The sequence below is a fragment of the Triturus cristatus genome, chromosome 6, assembly GCF_964204655.1.
Source record: "Triturus cristatus chromosome 6, aTriCri1.1, whole genome shotgun sequence".
In the NCBI taxonomy this organism is placed as follows: Eukaryota; Metazoa; Chordata; class Amphibia; order Caudata; family Salamandridae; genus Triturus; species Triturus cristatus.
Window position 1 is genome coordinate 954587006 of NC_140589.1, and position 24473 is coordinate 954611478.

Here is a 24473-nt window from a genome sequence, read left to right on the forward strand (position 1 = left end):
GTTTGACAACCATACCATTTAATAGATCACTTTCCTCGCATGAATTTAATTACATTATGTTGTGGCTTTTTTCTATATTGACCAGTGTAATTTTGCGATTCTAACAGTGATTCTATTTCTAAGCTGATGCTAGTATTATGGGTTTAAGGACCAACAGTCCAAATTAAATGAGATTGATTGGAATTGGTAAGTTTTCATTGCATAGGATCGTAGCGACTTGTTTGTTTAATGGGGCGGATGGAAATGTGAGTTGGGTGTCTAAGAGATGGCACTGATCTGAATCATTGTTGCATTCCATTTTAGATTCCATGCTATGCGTTTGATACAGATGGTGAAAAGCATGACTTAAATCCAACGATCAAGACGTCTGGTGGCTACCTGGTTGAAGACTCTGATGAAGATGCCGACTTGTATATCAACATTTGTAGAGACATAGGTTGGCCATTTCTTTGTCTGTCTTCCCTATTTGCCTGTGTATCTGATCTGGTCCAGTTTTCCTTTACAAAGCTGCTAACGGCGCTTGCTTTGATATGGGTCCAAATCCTGCCACAGTAATCGTTAATGAGGATAGGTTTGACATGTGACTGACTCTACCCTAGCCTCACTGACCTTAGAAAAGCATTGGTCAGCCAGGTAGATTTATTGTGCCAGCATCTAGACCGTTTTTTAGAGGCATCAACCTGACAGGCTGATGGCTTTGGCCTAGCCTGACTAAACGGCTATATGCATTAGCTTACACTGTAATTGACTGTTTTCTGTACATGTTTCCGCTTACAGAGGAAATGGCCAAACTTGCTTTTAATTATATGTTAGCCACACCAGCTGCGTCGAACTGAATGGATCTGTCCCAGCCCAATTTGCCTCCTAGAGATGTCCGTATAATACAGGATGGACTCTGCTCATGGTTCACCAGTACAGGCACCAGCTAGCACACTATAGGCCTTACTCACATAGGTGATTAAGTGACTCTTCCCTCACATTTACCAGCTTTTCTAAGCTGCTGGCAGTTTTTCAGGGGCATTGGGCATTTTAACAGCTTCTAGCCCCCCCCTAACAGCTCCTGTATCCCTAGCCTGCATGCACTTCATAGATATTCCTGAAATGTGATTTTATGAGAGCCTTTTCAGCCGTTGGAAGGCACTAATCTGGTATGCAACCTGACTCCATCCCAAACCTCCTTGCCTTTCAGAAGGATTCCAAATTGTATCTCGTTTTCTGGTCACTTCATCATCCAGCTTGCAGTGTATTACGCCATGTGCCATGTGTAAGCTATTAAGAAAAAAGTCTACCTTTAGAGGAAGCTTTGTCAAACCCAGCAAGTCTGGCAACATTTAGTTGCATGTTGGTTGTAAGCGCTCCAGTCACATGTGCTACGAATGTGAAAGTGGATGCATCAATGAGGCCTAAAAAAGGGCATTGGTTGACTCTGATAAGGTATGCATTAGTGAGTCTCAAAGGCGTGTCCAAACTCCTACACAATGCATGTATGAATGGGTTTAGTAAAAGGCCTAGTGATCTGCACAGATTATATGCATTAGTATGCCTAATAACGGGAGTCAATGGCTCCACAAAAGCAGTCATCAATGAGCATAATAACTGGCATCCGTGGACCTACACAATACATAAATCGATGGGTGTAGAAGGAGGATTAATATCTCTACGGACATCCGTTGTCCCACATTCTGAATACATAAATGAGCCTCATAATAGCATCAGTGGCACCACCCATATAATCCACCAGAAAGGCTAATATGAGTAGTCTGACTCAATACATGCATCAGTGGGCTTAGTAATGCACAAAAAAGCCCAATGTAGACCCTGGGTGTTTCAGTAATTACAGACCCATTTCACTTCTCCCAGCATTGGAGAAAATGCTAGTGCAGCTGGTTAATAAACAGCTATCCCAATGTATAGAGAGGAGAGGAACACGGCATTGTACCTAATCTAGTTTCTGACAGGGCTTCAGGATGGAGGTTGCTTTTCTAGAAATTGCTGATTTTGTTAAAACCAACTTCGGTTCCAGGAAAAGAGCAGTGGTCTTTCCTTGGATCTCTCTGCTGCTTTTGATACAGTCTCTCATGAGATCCTATTTGAGTACCTGGAGGTGGCTGGAATTGTTGGCTCAGTAAATAGCTAGATCTGAAAGAGACTATTGGTTATAGACTCCTTACCCCCAGGCGTCAGACTGGATCTGGAGATTTTTTTCTCAGAAGTACCCCTGCGCGTCGGTAGGTGGCGTCGGTCGACTCGGCGTTTGGCGTCTGCGTTGTGATCGCCTTGGTGACATTGCGGAATCTACTTAGACTCCGCCCCTGCACACTGACGTCCGTTCTTTCTTTTTCTGCGCAAGCCAGCGCAGATCTGTCCATCATTTTTTGACTAGCTCTTTTTCGACTTTTGTCGACATGTTTTCAAGTCTTCTGACTCCTGGTGAACGTAGGGATGTCCTGTCTTCAAACCGGCTTCAAACCCTGTAACTCCTGTCACAAGTTGATGTATACTACGGACCCCCACCTCGTGTGCCTCTGGAGCCTGGAGCGCGACCATGACCTGAGGTCGTGCTCAGACTGTCGGGACGTGAACCCTAAGTCTTTGCGGAAGCGGTCCTGAAAACTTCTGGAGTCCCAGCAGTCGGCTCTGCGCCGCTCGAGGTCCCCACTGAGAGGGATGTCGCGGGACAAGTCACGGAGTCATCACCACCATTCCTCTTCGAAGTCTTCGTCATCGGGTAAGTCGAAGCACAAGAAGAACGCAAAGAAGCACCGTTGCTCTTTGCTTTCTCCCCGTCCGTCAGCTGACAGAACGGGGAAGATAGTCGTCCTTCGGCTCCGCCCATAGAGCCTACTGAGACTGCTCTGAGCTTCCCTCCCTTCCCGGGAGCCAGAACATCCCCTGCCCAGCTTCGTGCTTTTACAAAGCCCTCCACTCCATCTTTGGGCAGCCCGACTCAGCCGGCGCGCCTTCAGGGTCACGGACTTGGCTGGGGCCACTAGGCCTTCGATGCCAGTGTCTCCGGCCTCTGCGCTGCAAGGCCCCCAGGGATCCAGGCCTGGATCCGGGTCAGCACCGGGCGATCACGCGACACCTCCACTGGTGCTGATCCCTCTGAGGACACCTCCACTTCTGACGCCGGCTGTGTCCAGCGTCGACCCCGGCCTCCCCCTCGACATGGACACGGAAGCAGGCCGGCATCGACCGACGTGGGTACTGGCGCCGGGGGTTACTTTTGTACCACTGTTCTACCCTGGCATTCCATTTCGCCCTGAGTGGCAGGCAAGGGAGGATGAGGAGGAGTGGGCGGGCTATGTTGACCCTCTGGCAGACCAGCAAGAAGAGCCGGACTAGAGAGAGGAGTTTGGTGACGCCAGTGGTCTGGATACTAACCCAGACCCTGGTATGCTTTCTCCACCGACCGTGGCCAACGAGGAGAGAGCCTCCTATGCAGTGGTGTTGCATAGGGCGGCTGAGGCCTTGAACTTCCTACGGTGGCAGTCAGGACTAAACTCCTGACTGAGGTGCTTCAGCCAACAGCGGCCTTTTCGGAGCCCTTGCTGCCGTTCAATGAGGCCCTCACAGACATCCTTCTGGGACTTGATCCAAGCACAGCATGGGGGCTCTTGTGGATAAGATGATTGCCTGACGCCACCCCCCGGCTCCGGGTGACCCACTTTTCCTTTCCCAACACCCTACCCCGAGAGCTTGGTGGTCCAAGCCTCAACTTCAAGAGGTGTGTTCCCTACTGCTCCCCCAGCTAGGGAATCCAAGAAGCTGGACCATCTTGGGAAGATGTTTTCCTCTGCCAGTTTGGGACTGCGGTCGGTGAACACGGCATGTCTCTTGGCCCGATACACCCACTCTGTGTGGGACACGGTTGTGCAAGTGCTGCCACAGTGCCCGGAGGAGGCCCGAACTGTACTCTCCCGTGCGGTTGAAGAGGATAGAGACGCAGCAAAGTTCGCCATCCGCTGTGGGCTGATACCACCGACTCGCTGTGTAGAACGATTTCTACGTCAGTAGCCTTGAGTCACTACGCCTGGCTGAGGTCCACTGGCTTCTCCGGGGATGTCCAATCGACTCTTTTGGACATGCCCTTTGATGTCCGTCGCCTTTTTGGCGACAAGGTAGACAACGCGCTCGAGTGCTTCAAAGACTCTAGAGCTACGCCAGTTCCTTGGGCTTCGCTACCACCTCTCGTCCCGTTCAGTCAGTCTTTCACCCCTTTCGTGGCTACGGAAGGAGTGCCCTACCATGTTCCACCCAGGGTCACAAGCCGGCACAAGCTACTCCGCCTCTGCACAGCCGGGGACTTGGGACCCAGTGGGCGGGCCATTCCGCCAGTGCCCCCTCTGCAGCAACCTCCAAACCTTACTAGTCCGACCTTTCAGGGCAACCAGTTGCCAGTGGGCTACAGGATCTGCCATCACCTCCCCCACTGGCACAGCATCACGTCGGACAGGTAGATTTTGCAGATAGTCTGAAGGGGCTACTCCCTCCCCTTCGAGACTACCCCTCCCTCCATGCCACCAATGCTCCATCGCATGTCCGAGGATCACTTGGCCCTTCTCCATTAGAAAGTTATGGCTCTCTTGGCCAAGGGAGCTCTCATGCTCGTCCCTGTCTCAGAAGTAGGTCGTGGTTGCTACTTCCACTACTTTCTGGTACCCAAGAAGGACAAAGGCCTGCATCTTATCTTAGACCTCCGGGATGTAAACTGCTTCCTCAGGAAGGAGAAGCTCAAAATGCTAACCATGGCTCAGACCTGGTCTGCCCTCGACCCCTGGAGACTGGATGGTAGCATTGGACTTGCAGGACGCGTATTTTCACATCCCCGTCTTGCCTGCCCATTGGCGTTACCTACGGTTCACGGTGGGCCACGAGCATTTCCAGTTTACTGTGCTCCCCTTTGGCCTTAGCAGTGCCCCTCGGGTGTTCAAAAAAGTGATGGCGCTGGTCGCAGCTCATCTGCGCAGATCAGGGGTTCCTGTCTTCCCCTATCTCGACGACTGATTGTTGAAGGTGAGTTTGCCCCAGGCTGTCGTCTCCCACCTCCAGACTAGGGCGGACCTCCTGCATTCACTGGGGTTCACAGTTAACGTGCAAAGTTGCACCTGACCCCTCTCTGAAGCTCCTTTCCATTGGAGCGGTTTTGCACAGAGCGCAGTATTGGGCTTATCCTTCCCGAGCAGCGAGTCTGGGCTATTCGGGCTATAATACTGATGTTCCGGCCTCTATCCGGATTTCGTTGAGAATATCCATGAGGCTGCTGGGCCTCTTGGCCTCCTGCATCCTACTGGTGGATCATGCCAGTTGGCATATGTGGAGTCTGCGGTGGGACCTGAAATTCCAGTGGGTGCAACATCAGGGCAATCTTTACGATCTCGTCCAGATCTCGGAAGGGACTGCATGTCAGTTGCAGTGGTGGCTCGCGAACCAGGATTGGGTCAACGGCATATCCCTCGCCCTTCCCCAACCAGAGTTCACAGTGGTGACAGATGCGACACTCTTGGGCTGGGGTGGCCACATGGGAGATGTGGAGATCAGAGGCCTCTGGTCTCCGGCGGAGTCCGGGCTCCACATCAACCTCTTGGAGCTCTGGGCGATTCATCTAGCACTGAAGGCATACCTTCCTTCTATCAAAGGAATAGTAGTGCAGGTGTTCATAGACAACACCTCTTCCATGTGGTACTGCAACAAACAGGGTTGGTGGGTTCGTGGACCCTATGTCAAGAGGCTCTTTGCCTCTGGAAGTGGCTGGAACATCAGGGCATGTTCCTGGTGATTCAACACCTGGCAGGTTCCCTGAACGCCAGGGCGGACGCACTCAGCCACCGGTGCATGATGGATTACAAATGGCGTCTTCAATCGGAGGTGGTGCAAGGTCTCTTTCAACAGCGGGGAGAGCCTTGGTTAGATCTATTCGCCACCAAAGAGATTGTGCAATGTTAGCAGTTCTGCGCATTGGAATTTCCAAGGCGGCACTTGCTCGGCGACGCTTTTCGTCGCGAGTGGAGTTGCTGTCTTCTATAGGCCTTTCCGCCTATACCACTTCTACCCAGAGTGCTGAAGATCAGGCGCGACCGGGCCCAAGTACTTTTTGTGGCCACGGACTGGGGACGAAGAGTCTGGTATCCTGAGCTCTTGAACATGGTCATCGATCCTCTGATCAGACTGCCCCTTTGGGAGGATTTTCTGTCGCAGCAGTAGGGGACGGTCCTCCACCCGAACATGTCCAGCCGCCACCTCCTTGGGTGGAGAATTAGAGGCGGCAGTTGAAAGCCTTTGACCTTCTTCCTGAAGTCTGTAATGTTATCTTGGCCGCCAGGCATCCCTCTACTAAAACAGTATTCACCTGCAGATGGAACAAATTTGTGGCATGGTGCGCAGCAAAGGCTGTTGATCCCCTTCCTCCCCCCCCCCCCCCCCCTTTCTGAGGTTGTCCTCTGGGCACCCTTAAAGGCTATTGTTTGGCCTTTTCTGCCTTTTTTCACCTTCCTAATCAGCCTTCTCTTTTCAAGTCCCCTATTGTAAATCGTTTTCTTAAGGGCATTACTCACCTTTTTCCTTCTATTGCTTTCGTAATGCCCCAGTGGGACTTGAACCTTGTCTTGACTTACCTTATGTGTGCTCCGTTCGAGCCTCTACATAATTGTCCTCTCAGACTTCTGACTCTTAAAACTGCCTTTCTGGTTGCCATCACCTCTGCTCGCAGGGTGAGTGAGCTTCAGGCTTTATCTTCAAGCCTCCTTTCCTTGCTGTCCATCCGGACAAGGTTGTTCCCCGAACTAAGCCTTCTTTTCTACCCAAAGTGGTTACCTCTTTCCACATAACATAGGACAGACCATCACTTTGCCCACCTTCTTCCCACCCCGCATGCTTTCAAGGAGAAGGAGAGACTCCACCCTCTAGATCCAAAACGTGCATTATCATTCTGTTCGGATCGCACAAAACAATTCCGGGTGGACGTTCAACTCTTTGTTGGCTATGTGGGCACCAAGAAAGGTCGGGCCGTGCAAAAATCAGACCATCTCTCGATGGGTCGTTCTTTGCATTAAAATCTGTTGTTCCTTGGCGAAAAAGGAAATTCCGGTAGGGCTGCGCCCCAACTCCACCTGCGAGACGACTGCCACTACTGCTTTGGGATGTGGAGTCCCCCTCAATTACATCTGCCAGGCAGCTACATGGGCATCACTGCACACGTTCACTAAACCTTATTGCCTGGATAGTCCGGTCCAGAGAGACGCCTTCTTTGGCCGTTCGTTTCTCCAGGACTTTCTGGTGTGAACTTAGTTTGCAGACCCGCCTCCAGGGTTAGTATTGCTGGGGTATCTATTCTAAGGTAAGGAATCTATAACTAATAATCTTTCAGATGAACAAGTTACTTGCCTTCTGTAACGATATATCTCTAAGAGACATATATTAGTATAGATTCCTTACCCCCCCCACTCATCCTCACCGTTCTGCAAACTAACTTCTAGAATGAGGGTCTCCCTTTCAGGGCCCTAGTTTAGTGCACCAGTGGTCAGTGTCATACATGGCTCTGTGCTTCTGGCGTGGTATGTCGTGTAAAAGAACAGACCTCGGACGTAGGCACGACGTCTAAGTAGATAACACGATGTCACCACGGCGATCACGACGCTGACGACTAACGCGGAGTCGACCGACGCCACCTACCGACGCGCAGGGGTACTGCTGAGAAGCAATTCTCCGGATCCAGTCTGATTCCTGGGGGTAATTCGGAATCTATAATGAATATGTCTCTTACAGATATATTGTTTCCGAAGGTACGTAACTTGTTCTTCAAGTCTTTATTTTTTCTATTCAGAGAGTGCGTAAGCAGTTTATCTCTCGCCTATTATCTCAAGTTTTAAAGAGCTGAGATGCAATGTCCTAAAGGGCTCGGCATTGAGCCCAGCTGCTTTCAGCGCTTACATGCCTCCGCCAGGGAAGGCTGTCAAACAGTGGGGCTTCATCCTAGTATCTTATGCAGATGATACCCAGCTGATGCTGTCATTACAGCAAATAGACAACTCGGTTGTGAAGAATTTCCATTACTGTTTGTCCTCGGTTGCAAATTGGATGGAATGCCGCTGTCTGAAACTTAATTCAGACCAATCTGAAATTATGGTTACTTCAGAACCTTCCCATACCCAAATCTGAAGCGAGAAATCTTGGCATCAAATTCAATAGGGATCTTTTTTTTTTACTTCTCAAATAAAGGCAGTTACAGCCACTTGTTTCATTGTTCTCTAATCGCTAAAAAAAGACGTGGACTTTCGGTCATGGAAATGGTGGTGCATGCCCTGGTCACTACTAGGTTGGATTATTCAAATGTGCTTTACTTACCGTTTCCATCCGGGCTCTTTAACAAGCTACAGCTGGTTCGGAAATTGAATGCTGCTGCCTGCCTGATTTTGAACTGCCCTAAGAGGATGTCCTCTAGGGAGAACCTTAAGCAGATGTATTGGCTTCTGGTTAATCAAAGGATCAAATTTAAGGCCATACTAATTTCCTTTAGCGCACCTCACTAACCAAGGCCTCTATTTGCAGGCAAGGTTCAGGATGTATACTCCAGTAAGGGCTCTCCACTTCTATAATCAAGGTTTGTTACGCAACTTGAAGATGTGCAAGGAAAGATCAAATGGCCGTTCTTTCTCTTTTTTTTGGCAGCAAAACTTCAGAACTAGGTTCGAGAGTACTCTACTCGGAGCATGCTTTCAAATCTGGATTAAAAACTCATCTTTTCAGGAAATTCTACTGATGTTTCTACTATTGACTGCTTACTCGTCGAAGCTCCGGGACGGACGCTTTTTTTTTTTTTTAAGCAGCTATGCACTATACTAATGGCTTTTCATTAAACAGGCGCCCCCAGAGTGCATGTGTTACTGCGCCCAGTAAGCGGCATCAGTAACCCCACACAATGCATGGGCCAAAGAGACTTATAATAGGAGTCTATCGCCCCATTGGATATGCATCAATGGGCCTACTGTTTCAGTCGCACAATACAGCAAATGCATTATTGGACTTAGTAATGGCTATCAGTGGCACCAGCAAGTGGTTGCTTAGGCATTAGCAAAGTGCTCAGCATAAGGCATCAGTGTAGGGGTAAGCATTAGCATAGGTAAAGAGAAAGGTTATAAGGATGATCAAATTTCAACATTTATAACCTTGATACCTTCTACAGATCGGCAGCCATGTGCCCTTTTTTAAGAAGGTGTCTCTGCATGCTAAAGTGAGTGCTTGTGTGTGAGAGTAGGCCATCAGAGTAGTGTGCAGTAGGGGATCATATGAACAGAGCCCAAGTCTACTGGGCTCTGTGCAAGACTTGCAAGTAACTGGGTCCCTGTGCTGCAGAGCATTAGGTGCAAGATGAGTAGTTATTCGAGGCCCTCGCAGCAGGTGATCATGTCCAAGATGAGCAGGACACCAAATTCTGGGAAGACGGACTTTGCATGAAAGGTGAACAGATGTGCAAGGCTAAGAACAGCTTGAGAAGCAACGTGGGCTGAGCCACGCGTGCCGTTTCAACCCACGCGGGCCGTTTCAACCCACGCGGAACAACGCTTGCCTGAACCACGCATATGCCTGGTTAAGGCAGTCCGGGGTCTAGAGGTGCGGAACAGGAAGGATCGGGAGAGGAAGCTCCGGGACGTGGCCTGGTAAGTGGGGCTAGGTTTTGAGAGTGGGGGGGGATGATGTTTAGGGCAGTGGCCTGTTTTTTGGGCCAGGGGCCTGGTTTTAGGGCTCAGGGTGGGGAGTCGGGTAGTTTTAAGGACTGGGGCAGGGTGGATTGCAGGGCTCGGATATCGGGTGTTAGGGCGCAGGACGGTGGTGGGGCTGGGGTGTGCACATTCCCACGCATATCCCTTTAGTAATCATGCCTTTGCAACAAAATTCAGCATAAAGGCATGCGTGGTAAGGGCACAGGTGTGGTTCAGACCGCGTTGTTTAGGCGTGCGTGCGTGCTTTAGGCATGCATGGTTGTATCATACAACTGTTAACAAGAGAGGAGGAAGGGCAGGCAAAAAAGGCCATGTGCAGGAAGAGATAATGTGCGAGGAGAACACATCTCTAGGGCCAGTTGTAAAAAATAGCATGTTACTGTGGCTTAGCAAGAGAATGTGTGCAAGGTGTTCCTAAGACCCTGTGCAACAAGAGATGTCGAAAAAAAAGATAAGGTCACCAGGCCTGTGTGCAACAAAAGATCATGTGTGAGAGAAGCATGTCACCATGGCCTCGTGTGGGAAAATCAGTTCACTATGGACATGTGCAGAAACAATAGATATCCTGGAACAAAGCAACTTGCAGCAGGAGATAGTGTACAAGAGAATGTCACAGGGGTCATGTGAAGAAAACACAGGTCTCTAGGGCTCTGTGCAGCTGGAGAGCATTTGAAATAAAAGAAGCTAGTAAAGGACCTGTGTAGCATCATCACGAGTGCCCTATTCAAAGCAGAATGGATCACCAGGTCTCGTTGTGCAGGTTTCAACCGGGTGTTTGAAACAGTGGCGTAATGTGTGATGAGACTTACTGAAAATCCTGCACAAAGCCCTCTGAAAATCCCATAGTTCAATATGGAGCTGTCTATAGCCCAGTTAGGGCATCTCATGGAGAGGGAAAGGACCCCACAGATCATTTTTTATTTAATCCTTTATTTGTCATCTTTCTAATGTAAAAACAAAAACATATAAAATTGCTGCACCGTTATCAAGAATTACAGTACAATAGCGGTATACAGTATAATAGTATACATATCGTACATCAGTTTCTTATTGTATAATCAACCAATAACAAAGAACAACATTGGAAATACAATGGGAAATTGTACAACTAGGACTTGGAAAGTGGGGGCATTGAGGTGGACTGGGAGCAAGGTGCATTGGAGGGCACTGAGTGGTGTCTCGCATTAAAATAACAGCAGTGGTATAGGCAGGGCTGGGAGGCCTGTTAGTTATGACTGTGTGATGTGCATTGTTGTAGGAGGGAGGGAAGTATGGGGCCGAGAGGTAGACATACATGTCAGGAAATTGTGGTAAAAAATGCTTGTAGGGTGTTCCCTGTGGTGTCAAGCTCATGGAGGTAGATCCTCTGGTGACAATAGTTGTAGGAATGGCGATTGAAGGGTGTTCCACTCCTAGAATATGGGGCTCTTGCGAAGGTGGCCCACTTCTGCTTACCGGAGGGTGGTTCCCACTGCTGTCCCCCATTTACGTGCCGCACCCTGCTATGCATCTAGCAGCTGAGCCGTGGCGGCTCGCCCTTGTAATGTAAAGTATCCGTTTGGCCGGTAGTAGAGCTTTCATTTGAAAATAACAAGGGCACAGGCTTCCCAGGTGTAGATGTCTGTGAGTTCAGTGAACTCATGGAGTGTAGTGTGAATTCCTTGCCAGTAGGCGAGTAGAGCTGGGCAGGAACATAACGTGGTGGAGATCTGTGTCCCCTGTGTTGCAGCGGGGGTATCGTAGATCCACTGTTGGAAAATAGCACTTGAGTTGTGCAGGGGTCAAGTATGCATGATGTATATGGAAATGGATATTTTTTTTTACCTGCCATTTGAGACACTGGGGAAAAGCCAAAGCCTGCATCCATTCAACATGATTCAGTGCCCTTCCTATAGATTCTTCCCACTTAGTGCGTAAGGGCTCCAAGGAGATTCCAGTAGGACCCTGGATTGCCTTCTAGAGCTATGCAATTAAATAGCCACCCTCCACGATGGTAAAGTGTTTGACAAGCAGCGTCTGTAGACGGTTCCTAGTCCCTGGTGGACCACAAGGTGAAGCAAGTGTTGTGTAGTTGCAGCAGGTGAGGGGTTGTCATGGCGGAAGGCCATGATCTGTCTGGAGTTGCTCAAAAGAGAGGAGATGGCCGGTGGAGAAAAGGTCTCAAGCTGTGGTCAGGGACTGAACCGTTTGGTTACTAGCATGGAAAAGCAATAAAGTTTTTTTTAAATAATCCTCACCCACCAAAAGGACCCTTGGTGGCATGCTTCATCATTGGGTTCTTCCTGACTGCTGCGGGACGGGCGTGCTTCGACCGACGAATACGTGGGAGCACTTTGGAGTGAAGTAAACTGTGTGTATTGGTGTGAGAGTAGAAGGGTCCGGAATGAGGGAGTTTAAAAAATACCTGGCTTTTTGGAAAAACTAAACTTTAATGCTCCCTATAGCTGGTATTGATAAAAAACTGGGAAAGGAGTAGGGAATAAAGCTTTAATGAGCACTCCCTCGCTGGTCAACATGTTTCGTAGCTTACCCCTAAGCTGCTTCTTCAGGACCAAATAAAACGGGCAGGCATTGTTCTATGGGTGAAAGAGATATTTTGACGAAGTAAGTACGGCACAGCCGATAGTTCGGGCCATCATACTATTGGGTTCTACTGACCTCAACACCAGGACAGATAATCCTTTCTTTGTACCTAGTTTCTAAATCAAATCTTTCTTATTTAAACCACCAGTGTTTGACTACAAGCGCTCCTCCCCTCCCGTGTTGATGCTCATGGGGTCCAATTAGGAAACCTATAATGTACATTTCTCTACCATTTTCTATCATCCATATTGAGGAGTGAAAAACCACCTTCACTGCCTTACATTTTTTAGGCTGATGGGTATTTAAAAAAAAAAAAAAAAAAAGACTAAGGTCTCTGCACAACTGACGTAAAGATGATTGTGTGTTTGCTTAAATGTTATATGTATCGTTATGTCTTGTATGTAATTTTTTTAAACAGAGGATAGCACGAATCATATGATTTACGCGATATCGTGCATGAAGTGAAAAATACATCACAGCGAAAAAATATATCACAATTCTTTCCTCGCACAATTAGGCTGAAGATAAGTAATGATAATATCAAAGAGCACCTAGACTACTAATTCTTTTTGCTTCTATCCTTCCAGATTGTCAAAATTAACAATTTGTATATTCGCTCTATTAAAGAATATTACCAAGTAGGTATCGAACGAATGTCTTGCACAGAAGTATATTCATCCGAAATACCTAATGGGCTAACGGCACTAGGCATTAGTCAGAGTGGTAACGGGGATGATTGTATTTGGTCCTGAAGAAGCAGCTTAGGGGTAGGCTTCGGAACATGTCGACCAGCGAGGGAGCGGCTCATTAAAGCTTTATTGCCTCCTTCTTTCCCCGGTTTTTATCAATACCAGCTACAGGGAGCATTGAAGTTTAGTTTTTCCAAAAAGCCATTTATTTTTTAAACTCACTCATTCCTGACCCTTCTACTCTCACACCAATACACATAGATAACTTCACTCCAAAGTGCTCCCATGTATTCGTTGGTCGTTGCACGCCCGTCCCGCAGCGGGGCGGGAAGAACCCGATGATGAAGCTTGCCACCAAAGGACGTTATTGCTTTCCCATGCTAGTAACCAAATGGTTCACTTGGGTTTAGTCACTTTTTGGAAGGTTAGCACTCTATTTTCTAAATTCTGAGTGGACTTTGTTTTTGCATAACTTATAAAGGAGATTGAGTCCATGACTTGTATATCTCTTCACTCCCTTCTTTGTTTTTTGATAGTGGTCAGGGATTGTTCATATCTTCCATACAAGTCCGAAGCCGAGTATGTGCCCAGATAGCATGAAAGGCCTTGTAGTGGGAACCTCAGAGAATAAGGAGGGATATGGCATGTGATAAATCATGTTCAGGTGATACATTTGTGGGCAATCTGAATCTTTAGACAATGCGTGTTGTCTGGTATTTGTTGTGGAAGTAGTAAGCCACGGATTATGGCGGCTCTGAGGGGCTTTGTGTGGTGGTAGGCTTCTTCCAGGTTGTTGTTTGGCTGCCACCTGGTAACCAATCAATCATCAATCAATCATAGGTATTTGTATAGCGCACTGCTCACCCGGAGGGTCTCAAGGCGCTGGGGGGAAGGGAACGCTACTGCTCAAACAGCCAGGTCTTGAGTTGCTTCTTGAAGGCGAGATGGTCTTGCGTTGTCCGGAGGTGGATGGGGAGGGAGTTCCATGTCTTGGCTGCCAGATAGGAGAAGGATCTTCCTCCGGCGGTGGCTCTGCGGATGCGGGGGACGGTGGCGAGAGCGCGGCTGGCGGAGCGGAGCTGGCGGGTGGGCTTGTGGAAGGTCAGGCGGCTGTTGAGGAACTTGGGGCCCAGGTCGTGGAGGGCCTTGTGTGCGTGGGTGAGGAGTCGGAACGTGATTCTTTTGTTGACGGGGAGCCAGTGAAGGTCTCTCAGGTGTCCGGAGATGTGGCTGTGTCGGGGCATGTCCAGGATGAGTCGTGCTGAGGCGTTCTGGATCCGTTGGAGTTTCTTCTGGAGTTTGGCGGCGGTGCCGGCGTAGAGGGCGTTCCCGTAGTCCAGCCGACTGGTGACGAGGGCCTGGGTGAACGTCTTCCTGGTCTCGGTGGGGATCCACCGGAAGATCTTTCGAAGCATGCGCAGGGTGTTGAAGCATGAAGACGAGACGGCGTTGACTTGTCTGGTCATCGAGAGGGAGGAGTCCAGGATGAAGCCTAGGTTGCGTGCGTGGTCCGTTGGCTTGGGGGTGGCTCCCAGGGCGGGGGGCCACCAGGAGTCGTCCCAAGCGGAGGGTGATGATCCCAGGATGAGGACCTCCGTCTTGTCTGAGTTCAGTTTCAGGCGGCTGTTCTTCATCCATTCGGCGACGTCTTTCATCCCTTCGTGTAGGCTGGCTCTGGCGGCGTCCGGGTCGCTGGTGAGGGAGAGGATCAGCTGGGTGTCGTCGGCATAGGTGATGATCTTGAGGTTGTGTTGACGTGCGATGGTTGCGAGGGGACTCATGTAGACGTTGAAGAGGGTGGGGCTGAGCAATGACCCTTGTGGAATGCCGCAGATGACTTCGGTAGCCGCTGACCGGAACAGGGGGAGGCGGACTCTCTGGGTTCTTCCGGCAAGGAATGAGGTGATCCACTCCAGGGCCTTCTCCTGGATGCCGGTGTTGTTCAGGCGCTGTACCAGGGTGCGGTGGCAGACAGTGTCGAACGCTGCGGAGAGGTCCTTGAGGATGAGGGCCGCAGTTTCCCTGTTGTTCTTTAGGGATCTGATGTCGTCTGTGGCTGCGATGAGGGCGGTCTCCGTGCTGTGGTTGGCTCTGAAGCCGGATTGCGAGTGGTCGAGGGATCCGTTGGTCTCGAGGAAGGCGGCTAGCTGTCTGTTGACGGTCTTCTCGATGACTTTGGCAGGAAACGGGAGGAGCGAGATGGGGCGGTAGTTCTTGAAGTCGGAGGGGTCTGCAGTTGGTTTCTTCAGCAGGGCACTGATCTCGGCGTGTTTCCAGCACTCCGGGAAGGTGGCGGTGTTGAAGGAGGCGTTGATGATGTCGCGGAGGTGGGGTGCGATGATGTGGTCGGCCGTGTTGAAGATGTGGTGTGGGCAGGGGTCCGTAGGGGATCCGGAGTGGATGGTGTTCATTGTGCGTGTTGTGTCTTCGGTGCTGACTGGGGTCCAGGTGCGGAGGGTGGCGGTGGGGGGCATCGGTTCGGTGGTGGGGTTCGTGGTTGGTGGGCCGAAGCTGTTGTGAATGTTGGCGATCTTGTCGTGGAAGAAGGCTGCGAGGGAGTCGCAGAGGTCTTGCGAGGGAGTGATGTCATTGTTTCCGGCGTCTGGGTTGGAGAGCTCTTTGACGATGCTGAGGAGTTCCTTGCTGTTGTGGGTGTTGTTGTCCAGTCGTTCCTTGAAGGCTGTCTTCTTTGTGGCGCGGATCAGTTGGTGGTGTTTGCGGGTGGCGTGTTTGAGGGCCGTCATGTTGTCTGTGGTCTGGTTGGTGCGCCAGGTGTTCTCCAGGGAGCGGCAGTTCTTCTTGGAGGTGATGAGCTCGTCGGTGAACCAGGAGGTTTTCTTGCTGCCGCGTCTGCTGGGGGGGTTCTTCTTCAGTGGTGCAAGGGCGTCTGCGCAGTTGGTGATCCACTGTGTGAGGTTGTTGGCGGCTTCGTTGGGGTCCGTTGAGCTGGTGGGGGGGGGGTTCTGGCTGAGGAAGGTGATGAGCTGGTCGCCGGTGATCTTGTTCCAGCTCCTGTGGGGGCTTGTTGAGGGTGGTGGTGGGTCGTCGTTTTACTGAAGCTCAAGTGGACGCAGCTGTGGTCAGTCCACTGGAGATTGGTGGAGTGGCTGAAGGTGACGTATTTGCTGGATGAGAAGACTGGGTCAAGCGTGTGGCCAGGGTAGTGGGTGGGGGTGGTTACCAGTTGCTTGAGTCCGAGGTTGTCCAGGTTGTCCAGCAGAGCAGTGGTGTTGCGGTCCTTGTTGTCCTCCAGTTGGAAGTTGAGGTCCCCCAGGAGGATGTAGTCGGTGGAATTGATGGCGTGCGGGCTGACGAAGTCTGTGATGTCTTTGCTGAACTGTGTGCGTGGTCCCATGGTCTGTAGACGAGGGTGCCTCTGAGCGTGGTCTTGGGGTCGGTGTGTATCTGGAAGTGGAGGTGTTCGGCGGAGGTGAAGGTGTCATCAGAGTTGGTCGTGATGCGGATGGTGTTCTTGTGGATGATGGCGATGCCTCCTCCTGTCTGGTTGACGCGGTCCTTCCTGGTGATTTTGTAGCCTTCCAGGACGGCGATGGCGACGTCGGGCGCTGAGGAGGCGTTCATCCAGGTTTCCGTCAGGAAGGCGATGTCTGGTGCTGTCGAGTCGAGGAGGTTCCAGAGTTCGACGGCATGCCTGTGAACGGAGCGGGTGTTGAGCAGGATGCACATTAGGTGTTTGTTGCTGGGGCTCGGTTTAGCGGTGCGGTGTTGGGTCGGAGGCCGGTGAAGCGGCAGGTGAAGGGTCCGTGGGTGCGTCTCGGGGTGGCTCGGTAGCAGGCGGTGTTTCGGCCAGCGTTGAGTGCGTGGAGGGTTTTGGCGTCGTAGATGTGCAGGGTGTGCTGGCGAGGGCGAGGACCAGGGGGTCTGGCGCTGGGCACAGTCCAGGCGCAGACGGGCTTACCTTTGGCGCACCTTCGGCGCTCAATCGGTGCTCCCGCTGCACGCGTCCGCTGCGCGGTCGCTCTGGGGGAGTCATAAGTAAGGGGCCGAGAGGGAGGAGCAGCTGGGTGGCGGGAGCGGGGCGGCGAATGGAATCACAGGGGGGCGGGGCCGCTGGGAGGCAGCGGCGGGAAATTCCAAGAAGCAGCGGGCAATTCCCAGGAGCAGCGGGAAATTCCCAGGAGCAGCGGGCAGCGAGCGAAGGAATCTGCAGGCAGGAGGCGGCGCAGGCAGGAGTGGCAGCAGTGAGTGGGGCGACCAAGCCCTGTGGAGGGCTGAGCGGTAACCCACTACATTTGTGCCGTCAGGAGTGAGGCTTCAAATGATGGGTCACCCAGACATCCTTCTCCGGTAGACACCTGTAATTATCTCTGGGCTATCCGACAACTGCCACTACTGCATATGAGTTCTATTAGTAGTGAATAAAGGTTACACAAGAAACTACGGGAGAATACTAGAGGAAGGTAGGTAAAGTAATGCAGATGATGAAGTAATATCACCATTTTTGATAAAACGATCTTCCCAGTTGCTGCAAGTGGTAACTTTTTTCCAGAAGAATATGAGGGACTTCAATGTTGTAAGTACGGGACGGTAACAGATTGCCGTCATGCAGGTCATTTAGAGAGTGGATCAAACAAATACATAGGTACCGGACTGCAGAAAGCTGCCCTTTAAGGGGAAGTTCCCTCCAGATGGATCTCCTGTGGAGTTAGGTCAGCATGAAGTGTGTAAACAAAGTATATGTCCCAGTTAACTGCCAGGCGTGCGAGCCTGGCAAATGTCTGGAGTGCATTTTGGATGTGGGCGAGGTCTGTGCGGTCATTGCAGGGATACGACAAGGGAGCATTGGCATAAAGTGATACTGAATGCGTTCGGCTGGCAAGAGGAATTCCCCAGTGCTGACCCTCTATTCTGAGCCAGATGGCAAGCGGCATCATCGCCTACTGCTAATAGCAAGGGCCTGAGAGGGCACCCCTTTCAAGTGCCATGTCCAACTGAGAATGTGGCTGAGATGGAATGGAATGTCCTAACCGTCCCTGTGAGAGAAGCTTGGTGTATAGGGGACGCGTGTAGGCTAGTAGGCGTTAAACTGTACCCAATAGTGTAAGAACTTCAAAAAAGCAGTCCCATTTCAGTGTATTGAACTCCTTCTCTATCTCAAGAACAAGGCAGTCCACTAAAGGGAACTGTCCCTGATCCTGTACAGGAAAAAAAGCCATAGATTGTGAGAGGTGCTATGGCCTGGGACCAACCGGTTCTGGTCTGGTGAATAAACTCCAGTAGGATTTGGGCGTAGCTGGCTGACCAGTTTTTGCCCAGTATTTTAGAATTGGCCCCTAGGATAGCTATAGCGCAATATGAAGAGACACAGGTAAGATCCTGGTTGGACATGGGAATCAATACTAATAAAGATTCCCATAGGGAGGATGGTACCTCACCTAATCTCAGGGCTTTGTTGCATATTTCAGCTTGTCGAGCTGCCAAGCTTTTCGGAATGCAACGTAGTATTCTATAGGAAGGCCATTAAGGCCCAGGGGTCTTGTTTCTGAACAGGTCTTGGATCGCTTGCTTTACATCTGCCAGTGGGATCATGGTGTCTAAGTTTTCTCTTTGGGATGCTGGGATGCGTGGCAGGCACAGGTTGGTTCGGAATGACTCCTTGTCGCCGTCCGGTATTTGACAAGGCGCTTTGTAAATGCCAGAGTAATATCTGTAAAATTCCTGTTGCTTGTGAAGAGTTGCACCTGTGGGTGAGGTGAGCTTGAGTTTGGGAGTCACGCTTTGCTCTTGAAGGATTAACCAAGCCAGAAAGCGTCTAGATTTGTTGCCCTCTTTGTGGGTGTTTGCCACGTATGCAATGAGGTTAAAGCACCGTAAACACTCTAGGAGAGACGCGTGTTGGGACTTGGATTCCTCCAGTGCGGTCTGGTGAGACACACCTCATTCAGCCTGGGGTTTTCAGTAGATGCAGGCGTCTTTCTGCTTCTGTTATTTCCCTATCACGAGTTCTACGGATGCCCACTATCTCCTGAATGCAAATACCTCGAGTAACTACTTTAACGGCATCTCATTATTTGAGCCTGCTGTCTTTTGATGTATGAGTATATGGAGTATCACTTTCATGCTGTATGCATGCCCCTAACATTGTATGTGAGGAAGCTCGTGGTGGTCTGTGGTGCTGTTATGTGTCATATGGAAAGAATGCATCCTCTGGGGATCGGGGATGCTAGTGAATATTACTCTATTGCTATGTCCTCCCCTCTGACTTCGATGTGTTCATTCGCGCATGTCTGTCTCCTTGGGCAATTTAAAGGAAGAGGTGGTAAGTGGGAATAGGTACGATAACTAACTCGCTACAGGTGGTACGCCCAAACTGGGTGATATAAAGAACCATCTGGAAGACGTGGGGTTGGCCGAGTTGGCAAACAAGTGGATGCAGATGCGGTCCACCCTATATATCAAGCCCAGTTGTATGAATGTAGGGATGCAATGGGTCACAATGCCCAAGCCATTGGTCAGCTGGAGGGAGTTGGGCCAAGACTTTAACAACTAGTGAAAATCAGCTGTACTGAGGAAGTGGTTAAAGTTTTTGAAGTAAGTGATGTCATATTATGGCCACTGCAGTTTGAGGTGTCACCTGGGTCGGGAACGACACTGGGGGTGGGGTGGGGGGGATGTTATCTGTGTGGAGGCAGGAGAGGAGTCTGAGTCACCATCTGAGGATCACTGTCCAAGTCTGATGGGTCAGCCTCTACCCCCATATTGGCTGCAGCTTTGAGGCCTTGTCTCCGGTCCTCTATTCTCTGTTCCCATTCCAGGGCCTTCAGAGGTGAGGATCTCAGGGATGGGCCGCTCTGAGAGCTGCTTTGTCATTTCCAGCCTATTCTTGGTGGTTGGCCTACTGTGCTGGGGTCACTAAGCAAGGAGGTATCCGACTGTTTCCATCCAATTCCAGACTTCTTTTGGGTCTGCAATTCGCCTTTATCCAGAAGTTTTAGGCGTGCTGGAAACAGGAAGTATTGGACCCCCCCCATTTGCCATAGGTGCCTCTTGACTTTGAGAAAGGTAGTGCGGGAAGAGCATGATGTTTGTAGTAGAAGGTGGTAAGATTTAAACGTTTTTTCCCCATTAATATAATAAGATTTAAAGGATTTCCCAATGACCATAACATGAGCTTTAGTGGTATTAGTATTTAGGCCCAAACCATTCATAAACCAATAAAACCTATTTAATAATTTTTGCAGGCCTACCTCCATTCTTGATCTCAAAATACAATCATTAGCGTATAATAAAGCAGGCAATTTCCTAGATCCCACTCATGGTGGATCTGCCTCATCTAGATTGAGATGTCGTTCCAGGTCTTTAATATAAGTGCAGAATATGTACTGGGCCAATACACAATTTTGTTGCACGCCACGTGCCATTTGAATTTTATCAGTTAGCTCTCCATTCTTCCCGTACCTTACCCATCCTACGACTCCCTCATGCATATGGGCCAAAAATAGAACCAATGCGGAGTCTGTATCAATGGCGAGTATAATTTTGTTAAAACTCTTTTTATTGGCATTTTGAACACCATTACAAAAGGGAGACTCATAGCCATTGCATTACGAGGTGATTACATTCGTCAACGGGGGTCCAATATGACAATAGATCTTGTAGCCAAATGCCATACCATGCCGAATTTCACTCCCAACAAAGCAAAAAAACACAGCAGGGGAAAAGAAGTGGGTGAATAGGGCCACTCATGATGTATAGCAGTCTGGGAGCTTAGTAATTGTGAAACCAACAGTGCCATTAGCAGATTTTTACTAATGCACAGTATGTGGTAACCCTGAGCAGCAACCTCCCAAGGGAGTGCACACGTCCTTCACAGCCTCTCCTAATCTGTCACCTGTGCAGCCGGGGCAATATCTTCCCCATTCTCCACAGCCCAGGCACCCAAGTTTAGCTCCAAGGGGGGACCAAATATCTTTAGGGCGATACAACATGTTTAAATATTTAAAGTGGACTAGGCGCAATCAATAGTTGGATGATAGAGCCTGCACTTGAGCACAGCAGAAGTACCACTGCTCATCTGAGATGGGGATGTTAAGTGCATCAAACCACAACTGTTGAGCTCCAGGTGTATGCATCGGGACTGTTGCTTGCTTATCAGCATATATTCTAGTGATGAGCCAGCATGTGGCCAGATTTACCAGGAAGGCCTCAAGAGCCTGAAAAGTGGGGGGTCGCCACTGGAAACGAGCTATGAAACTTGCGAATCGCTGCTCCCAGCTGGAAGTATGTGAACTTGTCTAACATAGAAACATCTTGTTCCTGTAGGGCCTGCTGTGGTGGGATGAAGGAGCTCTATGGGTAAACATCGCCCATGGTTGTAAGATGCAACCTGCACAATCTGAAACCTGTACCATCATCATGCATGACGGGTAATGCAAGGTGGCCTATCAATGGGATGGAAGGACAAAAGAGGACATCCATATGGGCTCTTTCTCAGCTCATCCTACGCCCATGCGTACATCTCAGTGTCGAGCCTAACTTTGTAGCACCTCAAAGTCTGGAACAATACCATATGCAGAAGGCATGAAGCTGCATGATCGTGTTCAGGTGCTGTGTGGGCCATAAATTAGATGGGGTACAACCAATAGTTTGCAAAGTGTGCTTGTGCGCTGAAGTAGTAAAGATCCATATCTGGCGCTGCCAGCCCACCCATCTCGTATGGAAGTGTGATGACCTCCCTAGCAATTCTGGGTTGTTTCCTGGCCCATGCCAAGACCACCATGGAGTGAACTGAATCTGCACTTAAAGCTTAGTGGCAGAGGAAGTGGGAGAGTAATAAACAGGGAGAGAAATTTGGATAGGCCCACCATCTTTGCTAGGGTTAGTCTACTGGCCATAGAGAGCTGGAGCTTTTTCCAGGCATCTACCTGCTCCTCCAGCCAGTCAATCAGGTGACCATATTTGGAGCACCAGAGAGTGTCTGAATCACAGCTTAGCCATAGTACGAGAAACTGTATCGGCTCAGTTGCCCACAGTAGGGGGAACTCTGTGGTCCCCTCCAGGGTTGCGGCCGGTAGGGGGAAAACACTGACTAAGGCCAATTGATGGTGATTCCGGATAGTACGCCGAATCTGGTGACTTCCCTAATCAAGGGGTTTAAATTATATTGGGGGTTTTTGACATACAGGGTGACATCATCTGCATAGATAGAAACCAGCACCACTCTGGCGAGAAAGCCAGGCCACGGTGGGAGTGGTGCCGTCAGAGGTGAGTCGCAAGTAGTCCCATCGCGCTGGCAAAAAGAATGGGCAACAGGGACGATTGCCACGGGAGACCGGGGAGGTAGAGGTAATCATGTCATTAATTCTTAGGTGGGCTGGCTACAGGTTGTGCATAGAGGAGAAAAATGAGTTTAATATACTTAGGGCTGTGTCCGAGTCGTGACAGCAGAGTGAAGAGGTATGGTCATTCAAGTGAATCGAATGCCTTAGTGGCATCCCACAAAATCGCAGCAGCACGAAGGCTGGGTCCAATAGTGAGCAGGAGTCTGAAAAAAGTTCGAAGATTGTGGGAAGTGGAGGGCCCAGGGACAAAGCCAGACAGGTCAGGTCTGGCCTTAAGTGGAAGCAGCGGGAGTAGACTGGAGGCTATTAGCTTGGCGAGGATTTTATTATCCATGTTAATCATGGACAGTGCTCTGTAAGATTCACATTTCTGTGGATACTTTTGAGGTATTAAAATGGTAACAATGAGCATCTGTCGTAGGGAGGGGGGCAGCGCTCCCTTCCCCAGGGACTCCTCGTACACAGCAAGAAGGTGCGGCGCTAGATAGGATGCAAATTCTTTGTAGAACCCAACGCTGAGTCGAAGTCCAGGGATCTGTCTCCTGGTAGCGTGCCTATCCCTTGCACAACCTCCTCTACCATAAATGGCTCATCTAGGAACCTACGGTGTCAATCGTCTAGCCACAGCAGGGTAGTGAGTCAATAAAAAAGCCCAGAACCGGAAGAGCAGTCTCCGGAGTCGTCTGATAAAATCAGGAATAAAATGTAAAAAGTTCTTGCTGCACTTCCTCCATTCCCGCAACCATCTCGTCTCCTCCGGTTCTCAACTCCACAATATAATCATTAGCCCAGGGTTTACGTAGCATGTTTGCAAGTGTCTTGCCTGCCCTATCACCTTCACCGTGATGGCGGCGCAAGTCTTCCTGCCCAGCTAATGCATTTCCATCTGCATCCCTTCCTCAAATTGATTGATGAGCTTGTTGCGGATAGTAGCGAGCGTGGAGTCACTTTAGTCGGCAAAGAACTGGGTCTCCAAACCATGGCACAACAGGTCACCACAGAATGCACGCTTCACTCCTGCCTGTTTAGCCCTGCCAGTTTAGCCATGCACACACCATGAATTACATATTTAAATGCCTCCCATAGTCGAGCTGGAGTAAACTGTACCCACATTTAGTGCGAAGTTCTCCACCATCGCCACCTTGACTTCTTCCCAGAATATCTGATCCTGTTAAGCCCCAAGAGGCAGGCTCCACGTAAAGGCGTGTGATTTAAAGTCAAGAGGGGTGTACTTAAGCTATACCGGGGCATGATCGGAAAGAGTCCATGGCATGTGGAGGACCTCACTGGTCCAAGCAGCAACAGCTCACGAAACCAGACAGAAGTCTATGTATGACCAAGCAAGCTGAGCAGATTTTATACACATGCCTTCTTCACTGTTTTCATGACTGACCCTCTACAGGTCAGTGAGGTCATTATCAGTCATAAGGGTTTGCAGTAGGGACGCAGTGTTAGGGTGAGGTCACCTAGACGTACTAGATCTGTCTGCCACGGGGTTGAAAACCACACTAAAATCCCTCTCCCTACAGCACAGCCCCAGGTCCAAGAGTGCTGGTCAGACCTCAGCAAAAAAATTATTGTTGTTCTCATTAGTGTTTTAAATAGAAATCCGTTAAAGCGGGTGGCCCTGTAGTGTTCCTGAGGTTATCACATATCGACCTTGCTTGAAACAGAAGAAATGGCAGGTACACCAAGGGTGGCCCTTACGGAGGAGCGCTGCAACTCCTCATGTATAATTTAAATAGTGTGCTATGCATCTATCCCCAATCCATCCCGGTTGCTGGCACCCCATTGTCTTTTCTGTCAGATGCAATTCTTGTAAGCAGCAAATGTCCATGCCATGCCTCTGCAGGTACCCGAGCATGAGGCGAGCTTTGTGTCAATCATTCAATCCACAGACATTCCATGTCACAAATGTCAGTGGTGCAATGACCACCTGAGCGCATGCATCGCTAGTTGGATCATCAGGCAAATACTACGCTACTGGAGTAATATGTTCTCTGAGTGGAGGGAGGGGAGAAGAGAATGAGAAAAGTGAAAAGAAAGGAAAATATGCAAAACAATCAAGAACATAAACCTAACATTCGTCCTGCCCACCTCCCACTTCAGCCCCCCCCCCCCTCCCAACCAGACTGAATACATCCTACCCAACCCAAACAAGGCCGCAAGTGCCAAAGAGA

The 24473-nt window shown here is 49.9% G+C and overlaps 1 protein-coding gene across 1 annotated transcript in view; it reads left to right on the forward strand.

Annotated features, from left to right (window-relative positions):
- IGF2R (insulin like growth factor 2 receptor) overlaps positions 1-24473 on the forward strand; it is a 1674612-nt gene that overhangs the window by 208395 nt on the left and 1441744 nt on the right. Inside the window, exon 5 of the mRNA XM_085611652.1 lies at positions 304-436. Within this exon, the coding sequence (XP_085467778.1) occupies positions 304-436 (133 nt within the window). The remainder of the gene's footprint in view (positions 1-303; positions 437-24473) is intronic.